The 19,030-nt window shown below is 48.0% G+C and overlaps 1 protein-coding gene across 5 annotated transcripts in view; it reads left to right on the forward strand.

The window, feature by feature from the left end:
• The first annotated feature begins 288 nt into the window (after positions 1–288).
• The window catches only part of TOM1L2 (target of myb1 like 2 membrane trafficking protein), a 48,607-nt gene continuing 29,865 nt past the window's right edge, over positions 289–19,030 (forward strand). For 2 of the 5 annotated variants that reach the window (XM_075318372.1, XM_075318373.1), the window contains exons 1-4: positions 13,637–13,985; positions 14,667–14,751; positions 15,629–15,707; positions 16,002–16,151. In XM_075318372.1, coding sequence (XP_075174487.1) covers positions 13,877–13,985; positions 14,667–14,751; positions 15,629–15,707; positions 16,002–16,151 — 423 coding nt within the window. In that variant the 5' untranslated portion in view covers positions 13,637–13,876. Of the gene's footprint in view, positions 404–13,635; positions 13,986–14,666; positions 14,752–15,628; positions 15,708–16,001; positions 16,152–19,030 lie in introns of those variants that run through there. The other 3 variants (XM_075318371.1, XM_075318370.1, XM_075318374.1) reach the window with 3 other exon arrangements.

The raw sequence follows: 19,030 nt of genomic DNA on the forward strand, positions 1-19,030 counted from the left end.
TTACTGTGACCAAGCAATGTCACGGTCTGTTGGCCAATCAGCATTAATAGGCGGGGCCTGGTCCTGTCATCCTGGCCGGAGGCGGGATAAGACGATATTTAGAGCAGTTTATGTCCATTTCTAATTGGTCGAAAATTCTTTATATCTAATGAGTGACAGGAGCATTGTCCATTCAGATGTCGATGATGCTTATTTTCGGGAAAAAAGGGCGGGGATTGATGTTGATAGACAAATTTGTAGACCAATAGTTGAAGATGAGCAATAAATTTATCCAATAGTCACAGAGAGGAGGCGGGACCTCGTCTTGTCTGTGGGAGCCATCGCGAAGGCCGGCTGTTTGTTGTCATCAAGATGGAGTTTCTACTGGGGAACCCGTACAGCACCCCGGTGGGGCAGTGCATCGGTAAGAGGCCGCAGCCCGGCCGTGTCCTCTACCGTGCATGAATATGGCATTATATACACCCATATAGCCCTCCGTATACTCCTCCATATACTCACTATACACCGCTGTATAATCCCCATATACTCACTACACACCGCTGTATACACCCCATATACTCACTATACTCTGCTGTATACACCCCATATACTCACTATACACCGCTGTATAATCCCCATATACTCACTACACACCGCTGTATACGCCCCATATACTCACTACACACCGCTGTATACGCCCCATATACTCACTATACACCGCTGTATACACCCCATATACTCACTATACACTGCTGTATACACCCCATATACTCACTATACACTGCTGTATACACCCCATATACTCACTATACACTGCTGTATACACCCCATATACTCACTATACACTGCTGTATAATCCCCATATACTCACTATACACCGCTGTATACACCCCATATACTCACTACACACTGCTGTATACACCCCATATACTCACTATACACTGCTGTATACACCCCATATACTCACTATACACTGCTGTATACACCCCATATACTCACTATACACTGCTGTATACACCCCATATACTCACTATACACCGCTGTATACGCCCCATATACTCACTATACACCGCTGTATACTCCTCCATATACTCACTATACACCGCTGTATACGCCCCATATACTCACTATACACCGCTGTATACTCCTCCATATACTCACTATACACTGGTGTATACGCCCCATATACTCACTATACACCGCTGTATACACCCCATATACTCACTATACACCGCTGTATACGCCCCATATACTCACTATACACTGCTGTATACGCCCCATATACTCACTATACACTGCTGTATACACCCCATATACTCACTATACACCGCTGTATACACCCCATATACTCACTATACACTGCTGTATACACCCCATATACTCACTATACACTGCTGTATACGCCCCATATACTCACTACACACCGCTGTATACGCCCCATATACTCACTATACACTGCTGTATACACCCCATATACTCACTATACACCGCTGTATACACCCCATATACTCACTATACACCGCTGTATACTCCTCCATATACTCACTATACACCGCTGTATACGCCCCATATACTCACTATACACCGCTGTATACTCCTCCATATACTCACTATACACTGGTGTATACGCCCCATATACTCACTATACACCGCTGTATACACCCCATATACTCACTATACACCGCTGTATACGCCCCATATACTCACTATACACTGCTGTATACGCCCCATATACTCACTATACACCGCTGTATACGCCCCATATACTCACTATACACCGCTGTATACACCCCATATACTCACTATACACTGCTGTATACGCCCCATATACTCACTATACACTGCTGTATACGCCCCATATACTCACTATACACTGCTGTATACGCCCCATATACTCACTATACACCGCTGTATACGCCCCATATACTCACTATACACTGCTGTATACTCCTCCATATACTCACTATACACCGCTGTATACGCCCCATATACTCACTATACACCGCTGTATACGCCCCATATACTCACTATACACCGCTGTATACGCCCCATATACTCACTATACACTGCTGTATACACCCCATATACTCACTATACACTGCTGTATACACCCCATATACTCACTATACACCGCTGTATACGCCCCATATACTCACTACACACCGCTGTATACGCCCCATATACTCACTATACACTGCTGTATACTCCTCCATATACTCACTATACACCGCTGTATACGCCCCATATACTCACTATACACTGCTGTATACGCCCCATATACTCACTATACACTGCTGTATACGCCCCATATACTCACTATACACTGCTGTATACGCCCCATATACTCACTTCACTCTGCTGTATACTCCTCCATATATTCACTATACACTGCTGTATACTCCTCCATATATTCACTATACACTGCTGTATACTCCTCCATATATTCACTATACACTGCTGTATACTCCTCCATATATTCACTATACACTGCTGTATACGCCCCATATACTCACTATACACTGCTGTATACGCCCCATATACTCACTATACACTGCTGTATACGCCCCATATACCCACTATACACTGCTGTATACACCCCATATACTCACTATACTCTGCTGTATGCACCCCATATACTCACTATACTCTGCTGTATACGCCCCATATACTCACTATACTCTGCTGTATACACCCCATATACTCACTATACTCTGCTGTATACGCCCCATATACTCACTATACACTGCTGTATACACCCCATATACTCACTATACTCTGCTGTATACGCCCCATATACTCACTATACTCTGCTGTATACACCCCATATACTCACTACACTCTGCTGTATACACCCCATATACTCACTATACACTGCTGTATACACCCCATATACTCACTATACACTGCTGTATACGCCCCATATACTCACTATACACTGCTGTATACGCCCCATATACTCACTATACACTGCTGTATACACCCCATATACTCACTATACACTGCTGTATACTCCTCCATATATTCACTATACACTGCTGTATACTCCTCCATATATTCACTATACACTGCTGTATACGCCCCATATACTCACTATACACTGCTGTATACGCCCCATATACTCACTATACACTGCTGTATACGCCCCATATACTCACTATACACTGCTGTATACGCCCCATATACTCACTACACACTGCTGTATACACCCCATATACTCACTACACACTGCTGTATACGCCCCATATACTCACTATACACTGCTGTATACGCCCCATATACTCACTATACACTGCTGTATACGCCCCATATACTCACTATACACTGCTGTATACGCCCCATATACTCACTACACACTGCTGTATACGCCCCATATACTCACTATACACTGCTGTATACACCCCATATACTCACTACACACTGCTGTATACACCCCATATACTCACTATACACTGCTGTATACACCCCATATACTCACTACACACTGCTGTATACACCCCATATACTCACTATACACTGCTGTATACTCCTCCATATATTCACTATACACTGCTGTATACTCCTCCATATATTCACTATACACTGCTGTATACGCCCCATATACTCACTATACACTGCTGTATACGCCCCATATACTCACTATACACTGCTGTATACACCCCATATACTCACTATACACTGCTGTATACGCCCCATATACTCACTATACACTGCTGTATACGCCCCATATACTCACTATACACTGCTGTATACGCATTTATTTGGGTGCGATGTATCTAATGTCCCACTATCCATGATATACAGTTATTCTCTTTGGGCATAATGTAATTAGATTTATGTACTTATATATCTTATATAATATATATTGTATATATTGGATAGATGGAGCTATTTGAACTCAGCCCCTTGATTTTGTATACTATACCATTGACTTCGGGTATAATGATGGAGGTGTTGACTCCTTCCCTCCTCTCCTGCTATGTCATCTCCGCCGGGTGAGTACGCATGCGCCTTGCTGGCACCGGGACGTCATCGCGTGGCTGTGTTGCTATGACTCCCTGTATGACGTCCGCTCACGTGACCGCTGCCCGGCTGTCATGTGACCGGAAGTGTCGTGCACGGGAGTGACGCGGCCAGCGAGTGGCGTCCCTGGTTGCTGGGAGATTGCATGCGTCACCAATCGCCCGCCGAATATGATTGGTTGATGCTCCGGTTTTAAACGAGCACCTCCCTACACTAACCACTCCCCCTGACGAAGGCTTTTGACAGCCGAAACGGCCGTCGGGCAGACGCTGGTCTCCGCATACTCCAGGATTATCCTCCCAGGTATAACCTTCCCCTCTTTGGGCGTTATAGTGGTTTATTTATACCACTTTGGTGGGTGATGTGGCTCAATTGAGGGTCCCTTTTGGTTCTCATATTCCCTATGAGTTCCTGCTTTACACAAGCCCCCTCCGCTTTTTACCTTGTGATCACGTCCCATTTTGGTTCATTATCCACTGTATACCTGGTTGGGATGTGATATGGTACTGTTCTTATGACCAACTGTGGTTGTAGGTTAACAATTATATTTATATACACTTGTATATTAATTGTCACAGTTTTCTATTTGCACACTCATATGGTGTGCAAACGTATCCTGGAGATACGGTGACCCGCTGTCGCACCTTTATCCTGTGCCGCAATTTCACCTACCCTGCGTGTTAATAAAATTTATCACTTTTTCACCTACTGGCGTTGTCGCAAATCCTTTTTGTTTCTTTCACTATACACTGCTGTATACGCCCCATATACCCACTATACACTGCTGTATACGCCCCATATACTCACTACACACTGCTGTATACGCCCCATATACTCACTACACACTGCTGTATACACCCCATATACTCAATATACACCGCTGTATACGCCCCATATACTCACTACACTCTGCTGTATACGCCCCATATACTCACTATACACTGCTGTATACGCCCCATATACTCACTATACTCTGCTGTATACACCCCATATATACGCTATACTCTGCTGTATGCACCCCATATACTCACTATACTCTGCTGTATACACCCCATATACTCACTATACTCTGCTGTATACGCCCCATATACTCACTATACTCTGCTGTATACACCCCATATACTCACTATACTCTGCTGTATACGCCCCATATACTCACTATACACTGCTGTATACACCCCATATACTCACTATACTCTGCTGTATACACCCCATATACTCACTATACTCTGCTGTATACACCCCATATACTCACTATACTCTGCTGTATACGCCCCATATACTCACTATACTCTGCTGTATACACCTCATATACTCACTATACACTGCTGTATACACCCCATATACTCACTATACACTGCTGTATACACCCCATATACTCACTATACACTGCTGTATACGCCCCATATACTCACTTCACTCTGCTGTATACGCCCCATATACTCACTACACTCTGCTGTATACGCGCCATATACTCACTACACTCTGCTGTATACGCCCCATATACTCACTACACTCTGCTGTATACGCCCCATATACTCACTATACACTGCTGTATACGCTCCATATACTCACTACACTCTGCTGTATACGCCCCATATACTCACTATACTCTGCTGTATACGCCCCATATACTCACTACACTCTGCTGTATACACCCCATATACTCACTACACTCTGCTGTATACGCCCCATATACTCACTATACTCTGCTGTATACGCCCCATATACTCACTATACTCTGCTGTATACGCCCCATATACTCACTATACTCTGCTGTATACGCCCAATATACTCACTATACACTGCTGTATACGCCCAATATACTCACTATACACTGCTGTATACGCCCAATATACTCACTATACACTGCTGTATACGCCCAATATACTCACTATACACTGCTGTATACGCCCTATATACTCACTATACACTGCTGTATACGCCCTATATACTCACTATACACTGCTGTATACGCCCCATATACTCACTATACACTGCTGTATACACCCCATATACTCACTATACACTGCTGTATACGCCCCATATACTCACTATACACTGCTGTATACGCCCCATATACTCACTATACTCTGCTCTATACGCCCCATATACTCACTATACTCTGCTCTATACGCCCCATATACTCACTATACTCTGCTCTATACGCCCCATATACTCACTATACACTGCTGTATACACCCCATATACTCACTATACAGCGCTGCATACAGCCCATATACACCCCATCTCCTCTGTATACACCCTATATACTCACTATATTTATCTATAAATACTGCTGTATATACCACATACACCCACTATACTCCATATACACCCCATGTACTCCCTATACTCCTCCATATACACCACTGTATACACTCCATATACTGAAAATACTCCTCCCTATACACCCCATATACTCACTATGTACACTACTGTATGCACAACATATGCTCACTATACCCCTTTATATACACCGCTGTATACAATCCATATGCTCACTATATCTTTCCATATACACCGCTGTATACACCTCATATACTCACTATATCTCTCCATATACATCACTGTATACTCACTACACTCTTCCATATACTCTGCTGTATACACACCATATACTCACTATATGTCTCTATATACACCGCTGTTTACACCCTATATACTCACTGTATTTCCCATATACACCAGTGTATACACTCCATATACTTACTGTACTCCTCTATATACCCCTCTGTATACTCCCGATTTACCCACTATACCCCTCTGTATACACACATATACTCACAATACCCCTCTATATACACTGTATAAACCTAATATGTTCACTATACTCCTCTATATACAACACTGTATACCCCTCTATATACACCTCTGTATACACCCCATATACTCACTATACTCCTCCTATATACACCTCATGTACTCACTATACTGCTCTATACACATCCTGCATACTCGCTATACTCCTCTATATACACTGCTGTATAACCCCATATACTCACTATACTCTATATACACTTCTGAATAAACATCTGTATACATCCTATATACTCCTCTATATACACCGTTGTGTATATATACCCCATATTCTCACTATACCTCTCTATATACACCGCTATATATACTCATTATATACAACCCATATACTCTGTATAGTCGTGTATACACCTTATATACTCACTATACTCCTTTTATATACACCATTGTATACATCCCATATGCTCACTATGTATAGTGTTGTATACACCTCCTCATATACTCACTATACACCATTGTATACACCCCATATGCTCACTGTACTCTTCTGTATACACCCCATATACTCATTGCATAGAAATCTGGAATGGATCCAAATGGATTAAAAAAAACTTCTTAGTTTATTTAAAAATTAAAAAAAACCATGTTACGTGGCATGGCGGCTCTATGTTACGTGGCATGGCGGCTCTATGTTACGTGGCATGGCGGCTCTGTTACGTGGCATGGCGGCTCTATGTTACGTGGCATGGCGGCTCTGTTACATGGCATGGCGGCTCTGTTACGTGGCATGGCGGCTCTATGTTACATGGCATGGCGGCTCTGTTACGTGGCATGGCCGGCTTTATGTTACGTGACATGGCGGGCTTTATGTTACATGGCATGGCGGCTCTATGTTACGTGGCATGGCGGCTCTATGTTACATGGCATGGCGGGCTCTGTTACGTGGCATGGCGGCTCTATGTTACGTGGCATGGCGGCTCTGTGTTACGTGGCATGGCGGCTCTATGTTACGTGGCATGGCGGCTCTGTTACGTGGCATGGCGGCTCTATGTTACGTGGCATGGCAGCTCTATGTTACGTGGCATGGCGGCTCTATGTTACGTGGCATGGCGGCTCTGTTACGTGGCATGGCGGCTCTGTTACGTGGCATGGCGGCTCTGTTACGTGGCATGGCGGCTCTATGTTACGTGGCATGGCGGCTCTGTGTTACGTGGCATGGCGGCTCTATGTTACGTGGCATGGCGGCTCTGTTACGTGGCATGGCGGCTCTATGTTACGTGGCATGGCAGCTCTATGTTACGTGGCATGGCGGCTCTATGTTACGTGGCATGGCGGCTCTGTTACGTGGCATGGCGGCTCTGTTACGTGGCATGGCGGCTCTGTTACGTGGCATGGCGGCTCTGTTACGTGGCATGGCGGCTCTGTTACGTGGCATGGCGGCTCTGTTACGTGGCATGGCGGCTCTGTTACGTGGCATGGCGGCTCTGTTACGTGGCATGGCGGGCTCTGTTACGTGGCATGGCGGGCTCTGTTACGTGACATGGCGGGCTTTATGTTACGTGACATGGCGGGCTTTATGTTACGTGGCATGGCGGCTCTATGTTACGTGGCATGGCGGCTCTATGTTACGTGGCATGGCGGCTCTATGTTACGTGGCATGGCGGCTCTATGTTACGTGGCATGGCGGGCTCTATGTTATGTGGCATGGCGGGCTTTATGTTACGTGGCATGGCGGCTCTATGTTACGTGGCATGGCGGGCTCTGTTACGTGGCATGGCGGGTTCTATGTTATGTGGCATGGCGGGCTCTATGTTACGTGGCATGGCGGCTCTATGTTATGTGGCATGGCGGGCTTTATGTTACGTGGCATGGCGGCTCTATGTTATGTGGCATGGCGGGCTTTATGTTACGTGGCATGGCGGCTCTATGTTACGTGGCATGGCGGGCTCTGTTACGTGGCATGGCGGGTTCTATGTTATGTGGCATGGCGGGTTCTATGTTATGTGGCATGGCGGGCTCTATGTTACGTGGCATGGCGGCTCTATGTTATGTGGCATGGCGGGCTTTATGTTATGTGGCATGGCGGCTCTATGTTATGTGGCATGGCGGCTCTATGTTATGTGGCATGGCGGGCTCTATGTTATGTGGCATGGCGGGCTCTATGTTACATGGCATGGCGGCTCTGTAGTGCACAGTCTGTATTCCTCCGCCATTCCATATAACTTTATTTTTTAAAGTTTGAAATAAACTAATAAGTTTTTTAATCCATTTGGACGTGCTGCCGGATATTTCATCTGCGCACCGACACCGATATCTGCCTCCTAAATACAAGTCACAGTGAGCAGGATTTGCTTTTCTGCCCCATATACTCACTATATACACTGCTGTATACCCCTACTTATACTCACTATACTTTTCTATACACACTGCTGTATATACCTCGTATACTCACTGCTGTATACACCCCATACACTCACTATACCCCTGTATAAACACCGCTGTATAGACCCCATATACTCACTATATACAGCCCATGTACACAGCTGTATACACCCCCTGTGGTCACTATATACATCGCTCTGTACACCCGATATGCTCGCTGTATACACCCCATATACTCACTATACTCCTCTATATACACAGCTGTATACACCCCATATACTCACTATACTCCTCTATATACACAGCTGTATACACCCCATATACTCACTATACTCCTCTATATACACAGCTGTATACACCCCATATACTCACTATACTCCTCTATATACACAGCTGTATACACCCCATATACTCACTATACTCCTCTATATACTCAGCTGTATACACCCCATATACTCACTATACTCCTCTATATACACAGCTGTATACACCCCATATACTCACTATACTCCTCTATATACACAGCTGTATACACCCCATATACTCACTATACTCCTCTATATACACAGCTGTATACACCCCATATACTCACTATACTCCTCTATATACACAGCTGTATACACCCCATATACTCACTATACTCCTTTATATATACACAGCTGTATACACCCCATATACTCGCTATACTGCTCTATATACACAGCTGTATACACCCCATATACTCGCTATACTCTATATACACTGCTGTATACACACCACATACTCACTATACTCCTATACATATCTGTATACACCCCATATACTCACTATACTCCTCTATATACACAGCTGCATACACCTCATATACTCACTATACTCCTCTATATACACAGCTGCATACACCCCATATACTCACTATACTCCTCTATATACACAGCTGCATACACCCCATATACTCACTATACTCCTCTATATACGCTGCTGTATACACCCCATATACTCCTCTATATACGCTGCTGTATACACCCCATATACTCGCTGTACTAGTCTATATACATTGCTGTATTCACCCCATATACTCACTATATTCCACTATATACACCACTGTATACAACCCATATACTCACTGTACTCTTATGTAAACACCCCATAGACTCACTATACAAATCTATATACACCGCTGTATACACCCCATATACTTGCTATTCTCCTCCATATACAGTGCTGTATACACCCCATATACTTGCTATTCTCCTCCATATACAGTGCTGTATACACCCCATATACTTGCTATTCTCCTCTATATACACTGCTGTATATACCCCATATACTCACTATAGCCCTGTATACTCATTATACACCGCTGTATACACCTGCCAGCTATCCATTACACCAGACTCCTTTAGTGACTGGTGTTGGTTTTGTTTGTAAGTTGTACCAGGTTTTGACAGTTGATTATTAATTTTTTTTTTTTTATGCACATTATTAATCATTGAAATTAAAAATGGACGGGTGAACGCAGCCGTAGGATATTGGTGCAACGAGTTCTTTTTGTAAAAAAAAAAGTTTCTAATAATAATGATTAGTTTGGAATGTCAGGGGGCCGTCATGTACCCGGGCGGGGTGCAGAGGTGCGGCCCGGGCCATAGCAGAACGTACTGTGCTTAAAGGGAAACTCCACCCATATGAGACCATTCTCTGAATTTTTTTCTTCCTTCGTCCTTGGTTTACCTCTGGTGGTCAGGGCAGTGTACACAGATGACTGTAGGGTCCGGTGAGCGTCACTTCACCCCCATCGCTTGTATGGTTGCAGGGGCTGTACCACCTATTAGTGACGCCTATGGTGTAATGTTAGAGAGCTGCAGAGGTCTTAATTTTGAGATTATTTTCAGTCCAGTCTTGGTGACCGGCGCTGATCGTTTAGGTCCTGTGAACTGCATGACTAGGAATTAAAGGGGAAACTGTCAGCAGCATGATGATGGCGAGGGATGGAAAGCAGGGTGATTAACCCTGTGTGTGGTATAATGGTGCCAGGTTGTGAAAGTATGTGAGCCCCTGAGTGATTCAGGGCGATGTGCGGTACGGCGACTCCTGGCAGTGATGGATTGATTTCTTCACATCTGATTTTCCGCATGAAATATCCTGATAAATTGTTGGCAGCCGCTCTGCAGTCCCCCGCTGATCAGCCATTCATCTCTGGCCACAACCTGCCCCTCATCTCACTGCGTCTCCATAAAGACCTGACTATTTAAAGGGACAGCACAGCTTATAATGATGCCGGACTGTTATAAGAGTCTCGTAGACGTTATCAGAAAACTCTAAGGTGTATTGGCTCTAAAATCCATGACAAAAACATTACTGCCGCGTATTTGCAGTTTGAGCTGCGTTATGTCCGCACACCGTGTATATTAGGGTCCCTTGTACTGGTTTCTCATTTAAGCCTCTGTTCACACTTTGTTTTTTAACCCTCAGTCTATTTAGTTTCTATGGGCTTCATTTATATGTAGCAGCCAATCACAACTCAGCTTTCATTTTACCACAACAGTGTAGTTAGCTTTATTGCCATTAGGAACCAATCACAGAGCAGTTTTCATTGGACGCCAGCAGTGTAGCAACCAATGAGAGCAGCTTTCATTTTTTTTTTTTTTTTTTTAAACAGCTGTGGTAAAGTGAAAGCTGGTCCTATTGGTTGCTACACTGCTGGGGTCAAATGGAAACTGCTCTGTGATTGGTTCCTAACAGCAACAAACATAACTACCCTGTTGTGGTGAAATGAAAGCTGAGCTGTGACTGGCTACTACATAGGTGTCAAATAAAAGCTGCTCTGTAAGTGGTTGCTGCTCTGCTGTGGTAAAATGAAATCTGCTGTGATTTGTTGCTAGGGACAATAAAGATGACTCCGCTTTCATTTCTTACACTGCTGTGGTAAAATGAAAGCTTCTCTGTGATTGGTTGCTATACTGCTGTGGTAAAATGAAAGCTGTGATGTGATTTGTCGATACAAAACAGCTGTCGTTTTATCACAGCAGTGTAAGTGGTTGTTATACTGCTGTGTTGAAATGAAAGCTTTATGATTGGTTGTTACACTGGTGTTGTAAAATATCACCTTTGTGATTGGTTGCTAGCGTCAACAAAGCTAGTGTAACTTCTATTTCTTTCACTGCTGTGGTAAAATGAAAGCTATGCTGTGGTTGGCTGCTACACTGATGGGTAAAATGAAAGCTGCTCTGTGATTGTCTGCTTGCGGCAACAGTTACTGGCTTTGATTTGTTACTATGCTGTGGTAAACTGAAAGCTGCACTGTAATTGGTTGTTATACTGCTGTGGTAAAATGAAAGGTGCACTGTAATTGGTTGCTATACTGCTGTGGTAAAATGAAAGCTGCACTGTAATTGGTTGCTATAGTTCTGTGGTAAAATGAAAGCTGCTCTGTTTGGTTGCTATACTGCTGTGTTAAAGTGAAATGAAAGCTTCTTTATGATTGGTTGCTACACTGGTGTGGTAAAATATCATCTTTGTGATTGGTTGCTAGCATCAACAAAGTTAGTAGAACTTCTATTTCTTTTACTGCTGTGGTAAAATGAAAGCTATGCTGTGGTTGGCTGCTACACTGATGGGTAAAATGAAAGCTGCTCTGTGATTGGTTGCTAGCGGCAACAGTTACTGGCTTTGATTTGTTACTATTCTGTGGTAAATTGAGAGCTGCGCTGTGATTGGTTTGCTACACTGCTGTGGTAAAAGAAAGCTGCACTGTGATTGGTTGCTACACTGCTTTGGTACAGTGACAGCTGCGCTGTGATTGGTTGCTACACTGCTGTGGTAAAAAGAAAGCTGCACTGTGATTGGTTGCTACACTGCTTTGGTACAATGAAAGCTGCGCTGTGATTGGTTGCTACACTGCTTTGGTACAATGAAAGCTGCGCTGTGATTGGTTGCTACACTGCTTTGGTACAGTGAAAGCTGTGCTGTGATTAGTTGCTACACTGCTGTGGTAAAATGAAAGCTGTGCTGTGATTGGTTGACAATACAGCTTTTCCTTCAGTGTTTTGATAAATCTGCCTGTTTCTGGGAAAGCTGGGTCACAGCCAATATGTCCAGCATTCTGAGTCTCGTGGTGTTTGCCACCCAGCTTTCCTATAGTCCTAAATGATAAATCTGCATAGTTGGTCTATCAGGATGGACGTGTAATGTTGGGGATCACCCAGCTTTCCAGGAAAGTGTTTCCAGTCTTATCTGGGCGTTTATTCACTTGGAGACCATCAGTATGGCTGCTGGCGTCATCTGACTTTCCTGAATCCTCCATCAATACGTGTTGCTGCACATCATTTGTGTAGATATATCTGGTCACCCAGGGTCAAAGCTTGGCAGCCATGTTGGTTGTCACCCAGCTTTCCCCGGAGCAGATAAATAAATAAAACGGCCCTTGCAGTCTGTGAGGGCTGCGGTGATGTCACTTCTTAGCGCGCGGGGTCGGGGAGCCCCCATATTGCAGTTCCTGACGGTGCAGCATCTGGGTGGAGCGACGCCGGAGTGATGGCTTCGCAGGGACTTTGCTGACTCTGCAGTGTCCGCGCGTTTTCTCCACAGCTGTGCAGTGCTGCAGTGCGAGGCTCGTCTCCTGTGTATCCCCAGTGCACTGCGCCCGTCCGCAGCGTCTCCTCCAGGGGAGATCAGGGGTTAAACGGGCTGCAGCGGCGCCGAATGCAGCGGGCGATTTAGATGAGGAGCCGGACGCTTCGGCCTCCCCAGGGCAGCCATGATCACTCTGTACTGGGTGCTGTCCACGCTGCGTCTCGCCTGGAGATATATCATCACCGCAGAGCTCCGAGCCACCGAGTGGAGGCCGCCGCAGCCGGCGCTGATGGGTGCGTTACAATGGAGGGGGCGACATAAGGGGGCTGAGGGCATAGTAATGAATGGGGGTCTGATAGATGCAGGTTAAGGAAAAAGGTAAGTCTGCGCTTGCAAGAGGCGCTGCAGCAGCTTCATTCACAGCAGTGGTTGATGGATTTCTGTTCTTTGTGGGGGGCTCTGCTTGCTGTCAGTGAATTCACCTAAACCTTCAGATGATTACCCGTCTCAGTCCTTTTCTCACAGCTGCAGTTTGTCACAGTGTATCAGTGAAGGCATTTCTAATAAACCTCAGGCTTTGGTGGCTCCTTACCTGCACTGATACATTGTAACAAACCCATCAGCGGGAAATGGCTTAATTCGTTGAATTGTGGCTGTTCCCGTTCACTGACAGCAAGAATAGGTCTTGAAAATGGCGGTGAATGAATCATCCTCAGACATATTGATCTGTGTGGGGTCCAGGTTCTGATCCCAAGACTTTCTGTTGTGCTTGTCTTTGATTTATTGGGAGGGTCTCGGTATACGGACCCCCAAAAGTTTTTCTGAAAGTTTAGACTACAGTCAGGGAAAGCTGGGTGACCACCCCGAGTGATGGCTGCCATATTGATTATCACCCATCTTTTCCAGAAAAGCAAAAAAAAAACAAAAACAATTAATGTCTATTGTTTTTTGTTGTTTTTTTATTTCTTTGGCAGAAAAAGCCACAGATGGCTCCCTGCAGAGCGAGGACTGGACGCTGAACATGGAGATTTGTGACATCATCAACGAGACGGAGGAAGGGTAAGTACAGCGCCAAGATCGGATGTAAGGGGCGTCGGACCGGTCCTGTGACACATCGGAGTCATTACTGATCCGAGAATGTTCCCTGTGCATATAAATGCCTGTAACCTTCATGCTGTCATCCGGGCTGTCGCATCCGCGCCGGCGTCGTTCCCAAGCTGTTGCATCCGCGCCTTCGTCGTCCCCGGGCTGTCGCCTCCGCACCGGCGCTGTCACTTCCGTGCCGGCGTCGTCGTCCCCTGGCTGTCGCCTCCGCGCCTGCGTCGTTCCGAAGCTGTCGCCTCTGCGCCTGCATCGTCCCCCCCCCCAAGCTGTCGCCTCTGCGTCTGCATCGTCCCCCCCCAAGATGTCGCCTCTGCATCGTCCCCCCTGGGCTGTTGCCTCCGCGCCGGGGTAGTCCCCCCCGGGCTGTCGCCTCCGCGCCGGGGTGGTCCCCCCCCGGGCTGTCGCCTCCGCGCCGGGGTGGTCCCCCCCCGGGCTGTCGCCTCCGCGCCGGGGTGGTCCCCCCCGGGCTGTCGACTCCGTGCCGGGGTGGTCCCCCCCGGGCTGTCGACTCCGCGCCGGGGTGGTCCCCCCCGGGCTGTCGCCTCCGCGCCGGCGGCGTCCCCCCCGGGCTGTCGCCTCCGCGCCGGCGTCGTCGTCCCCGGGCTGTCGCCTCCGAGCCGGCGTCGTCGTCCCCGGGCTGTCTGCTCTGCTACATTCAGATTTTCGTAGGTGGCAACCAATCGTTTCAATGCCACGTAAAAAGCAATCGTGGTCTGGCTGTTTAATAGAAACTTGATTTATTGCACTTGATGGGGGGGGTTGGGGGGGAGTGATGTTACCATAAAGAAATTGGACCCCAAACTATTTTTAATTCCCTTTATTTTCCCCTTAGGCCAAAAGATGCAATCCGAGCCCTGAAGAAAAGGCTGAACGGTAACAAGAACTACAGAGAAGTGATGCTGGCGCTGACGGTACGGATTGTGGTCACCTGATCAAAAGGGCCGCCACTTTTTTAATATGTGTAATGTATCAGAGCGGACTCCAGACTGCCGCACGTTACCTACTCTGAGATATTGACGGGTCTGTGCTCTTGGTGTATACAGTATAGGCACCCGTTACAGTCTCTCAGCAGTGAGACGTGTCCGGTCCGCACAGGTCACAGCCACTGGACGGAAAGAAGAATCTTCCCATTTACTGACCGGATGCAAAGATGTTGAGGATAGTAATAAAAATGCTAATGTTATGTTTCTCTGCCATTTCTTCAGGTGTTGGAGACTTGTGTGAAGAATTGCGGCCACCGATTTCACGTCCTCGTGACCCATCGCGACTTTATAGATGGTGTCCTGGTGAAGATCATCTCTCCTAAGAATAACCCCCCGACCATTGTGCAGGATAAAGTCTTGGCCCTGATACAGGTGAGCAGTGCAGGAGGCAACTGGGAAAAGGAACTCAGCCTGCTCTACAAACCCATGTGCTCTTAGGCCCTCTCTCGACCCATCTCTCCCGTGCTCTTAGGCCCACTCTCTCCCGCCACTCTGTGTTGTTATGCCCACTCTCTTCCCTCTTTGTGCTCTTAGGCTCTCGCGCTCTCTCTCCCCTCTTTGTGCTCTTAGGCCCGCTCTCTCTATCCCCTCTTTGTTCTCAGGCTTGCTCTCTCTCCCCTCTTTGTTCTCAGGCTTGCTCTCTCTCCCCTCTTTGTTCTCAGGCTTGCTTTCTCTCCCCTCTCTGTGCTCTTAGGCCCGCACTCTGTCGCCTCTCTTTACTCTTAGGCTCTCGCGCCCTCTCTGTGCTCTTAGCCTTGCGCGCTCTCTCTCACCTCTCTGTGCTCTTAGCCTTGCGCTCTCTCTCCCCTCTCTGTGCTCTTAGGCTCTCGCCCTCTCTCTCCCCTCTCTGTGCTCTTAGGCTCTCGCCCTCTCTCTCCCCTCTCTGTGCTCTTAGGCCCACACTCTGTCGCCTCTCTTTACTCTTAGGCTCTCGCGCCCTCTCTGTGCTCTTAGCCTCGCGCGCTCTCTCTCACCTCTCTGTGCTCTTAGCCTTGCGCTCTCTCTCCCCTCTCTGTGCTCTTAGCCTTGCGCTCTCTCTCCCCTCTCTGTGCTCTTAGGCTCTCGCCCTCTCTCTCCCCTCTCTGTGCTCTTAGGCTCTCGCCCTCTCTCTCCCCTCTCTGTGCTCTTAGGCTCTCGCGCTCTCTCTCCCCTCTCTGTTCTCTTAGGCTCTTGCCCTCTCTCTCCCCTCTCTGTGCTCTTAGGCTCTCGCCCTCTCTCTCCCCTCTCTGTGCTCTTAGGCTCTCGCGCTCTCTCTCCCCTCTCTGTGCTCTTAGGTTCTCGCCCTCTCTCTCCCCTCTCTGTGCTCTTAGGCTCTCGCGCTCTCTCTCCCCTCTCTGTGCTCTTAGGCTCTCGCCCTCTCTCCCCTCTCTGTGCTCTTAGCCTCGCGTTCTCTCTCCCCTCTCTGTGCCCTTAAGCTCGCTCTCTCTCCCCTCTCTGTGCTCTTAGGCTCTCTCTCCCCTCTCTGTGCTCTTAGGCTCTCGCCCTCTCTCTCCCCTCTCTGTGCTCTTAGCCTCGCGTTCTCTCTCCCCTCTCTGTGCCCTTAAGCTCGCTCTCTCTCCCCTCTCTGTGCTCTTAGGCTCTCTCTCCCCTCTCTGTGCTCTTAGGCTCTCGCGCTCTCTCTCCCCTCTCTGTGCTCTTAGGCTCTCGCCCTCTCTCTCCCCTCTCTGTGCTCTTAGCCTCGCGCGCGCTCTCCCCTCTCTGTGCTCTTAGCCTCACGCTCTCTCTCCCCTCTCTGTGCTCTTAGCCTCGCGCTCTCTCTTCCCTCTCTGTGCCCTTAGCCTCGCGCTCTCTCCCTTCTTTGTGCTATTAGGCCCGCTCGCTCTCACCTCTCTGTGCTCTTAGGCTCGCACTCTCTCTCCCCTCTCTGTGCTCTTAGGCTCTCGCCCTCTCTCCCCTCTCTGTCCTCTTAGGCTCTCGCCCTCTCTCCCCTCTCTGTCCTCTTAGGCTCTCGCCCTCTCTCCCCTCTCTGTGCTCTTAGCCTCGCGCTCTCTCTCCCCTCTCTGTGCCCTTAAGCTCGCTCTCTCTCCCCTCTCTGTGCTCTTAGGCTCTCGCCCTCTCTCTCCCCTCTCTGTGCTCTTAGCCTCGCGCGCGCTCTCCCCTCTCTGTGCTCTTAGCCTCACGCTCTCTCTCCCCTCTCTGTGCTCTTAGCCTCGCGCTCTCTCCCTTCTTTGTGCTATTAGGCCCGCTCGCTCTCACCTCTCTGTGCTCTTAGGCTCGCACTCTCTCTCCCCCTCTCTGTTCTAAGGCCCGCTCTCTCTCTCCCCTCTCTGTACACTTAGGCTCGCTCTCTCTCCCCTCTTTGTGCTATTAGGCCCGCGCTCTCTCTCCTCTCTCTGTTCTCAGGCTCGCTCTCTCTCTCCCCTCTCTGTTCTCAGGATCGCTCTCTCTTTCCCCTCTCTGTTCTCAGGCTCGCTCTCTCTCTCCCCTCTCTGTTCTCAGGCTCGCTCTCTCTCTCCCCTCTCTGTTCTCAGGATCGCTCTCTCTCTCCCCTCTCTGTTCTCAGGCTCGCTCTCTCTCTCCCCTCTCTGTTCTCAGGCTCGCTCTCTCTCTCCCCTCTCTGTTCTCAGGCCCGCTCTCTCTCTCCCCTCTCTGTGCTCTTAGGCTCGCTCTCTCTCTCCCCTCTCTGTTCTCAGGCTCGCTCTCTCTCCCCCCTCTCTGTTCTCAGGCTCGCTCTCTCTCTCCCCTCTCTGTGCTCTTAGGCTCGCACTCTCTCTCCCCTCTCTGTTCTCAGGCCCGCTCTCTCTCTCCCCTCTCTGTGCTCTTAGGCTCGCTCTCTCTCTCCCCTCTCTGTTCTCAGGCCCGCTCTCTCTCTCCCCTCTCTGTGCTCTTAGGCTCGCTCTCTCTCTCCCCTCTCTGTTCTCAGGCTCGCTCTCTCTCTCCCCTCTCTGTTCTCAGGCTCGCTCTCTCTCTCCCCTCTCTGTTCTCAGGCTCGCTCTCTCTCTCCCCTCTCTGTTCTCAGGCCCGCTCTCTCTCTCCCCTCTCTGTGCTCTTAGGCTCGCTCTCTCTCTCCCCTCTCTGTTCTCAGGCTCGCTCTCTCTCTCCCCTCTCTGTTCTCAGGCCCGCTCTCTCTCTCCCCTCTCTGTTCTCAGGCTCGCTCTCTCTCCCCTCTCTGTTCTCAGGCTCGCTCTCTCTCTCCCCTCTCTGTTCTCAGGCCCGCTCTCTCTCTCCCCTCTCTGTTCTCAGGCCCGCTCTCTCTCTCCCCTCTCTGTTCTCAGGCCCGCTCTCTCTCTCCCCTCTCTGTTCTCAGGCCC

The sequence above is a fragment of the Anomaloglossus baeobatrachus genome, chromosome 7 (genome assembly GCF_048569485.1).
Source record: "Anomaloglossus baeobatrachus isolate aAnoBae1 chromosome 7, aAnoBae1.hap1, whole genome shotgun sequence".
NCBI lineage: Eukaryota > Metazoa > Chordata > Amphibia > Anura > Aromobatidae > Anomaloglossus > Anomaloglossus baeobatrachus.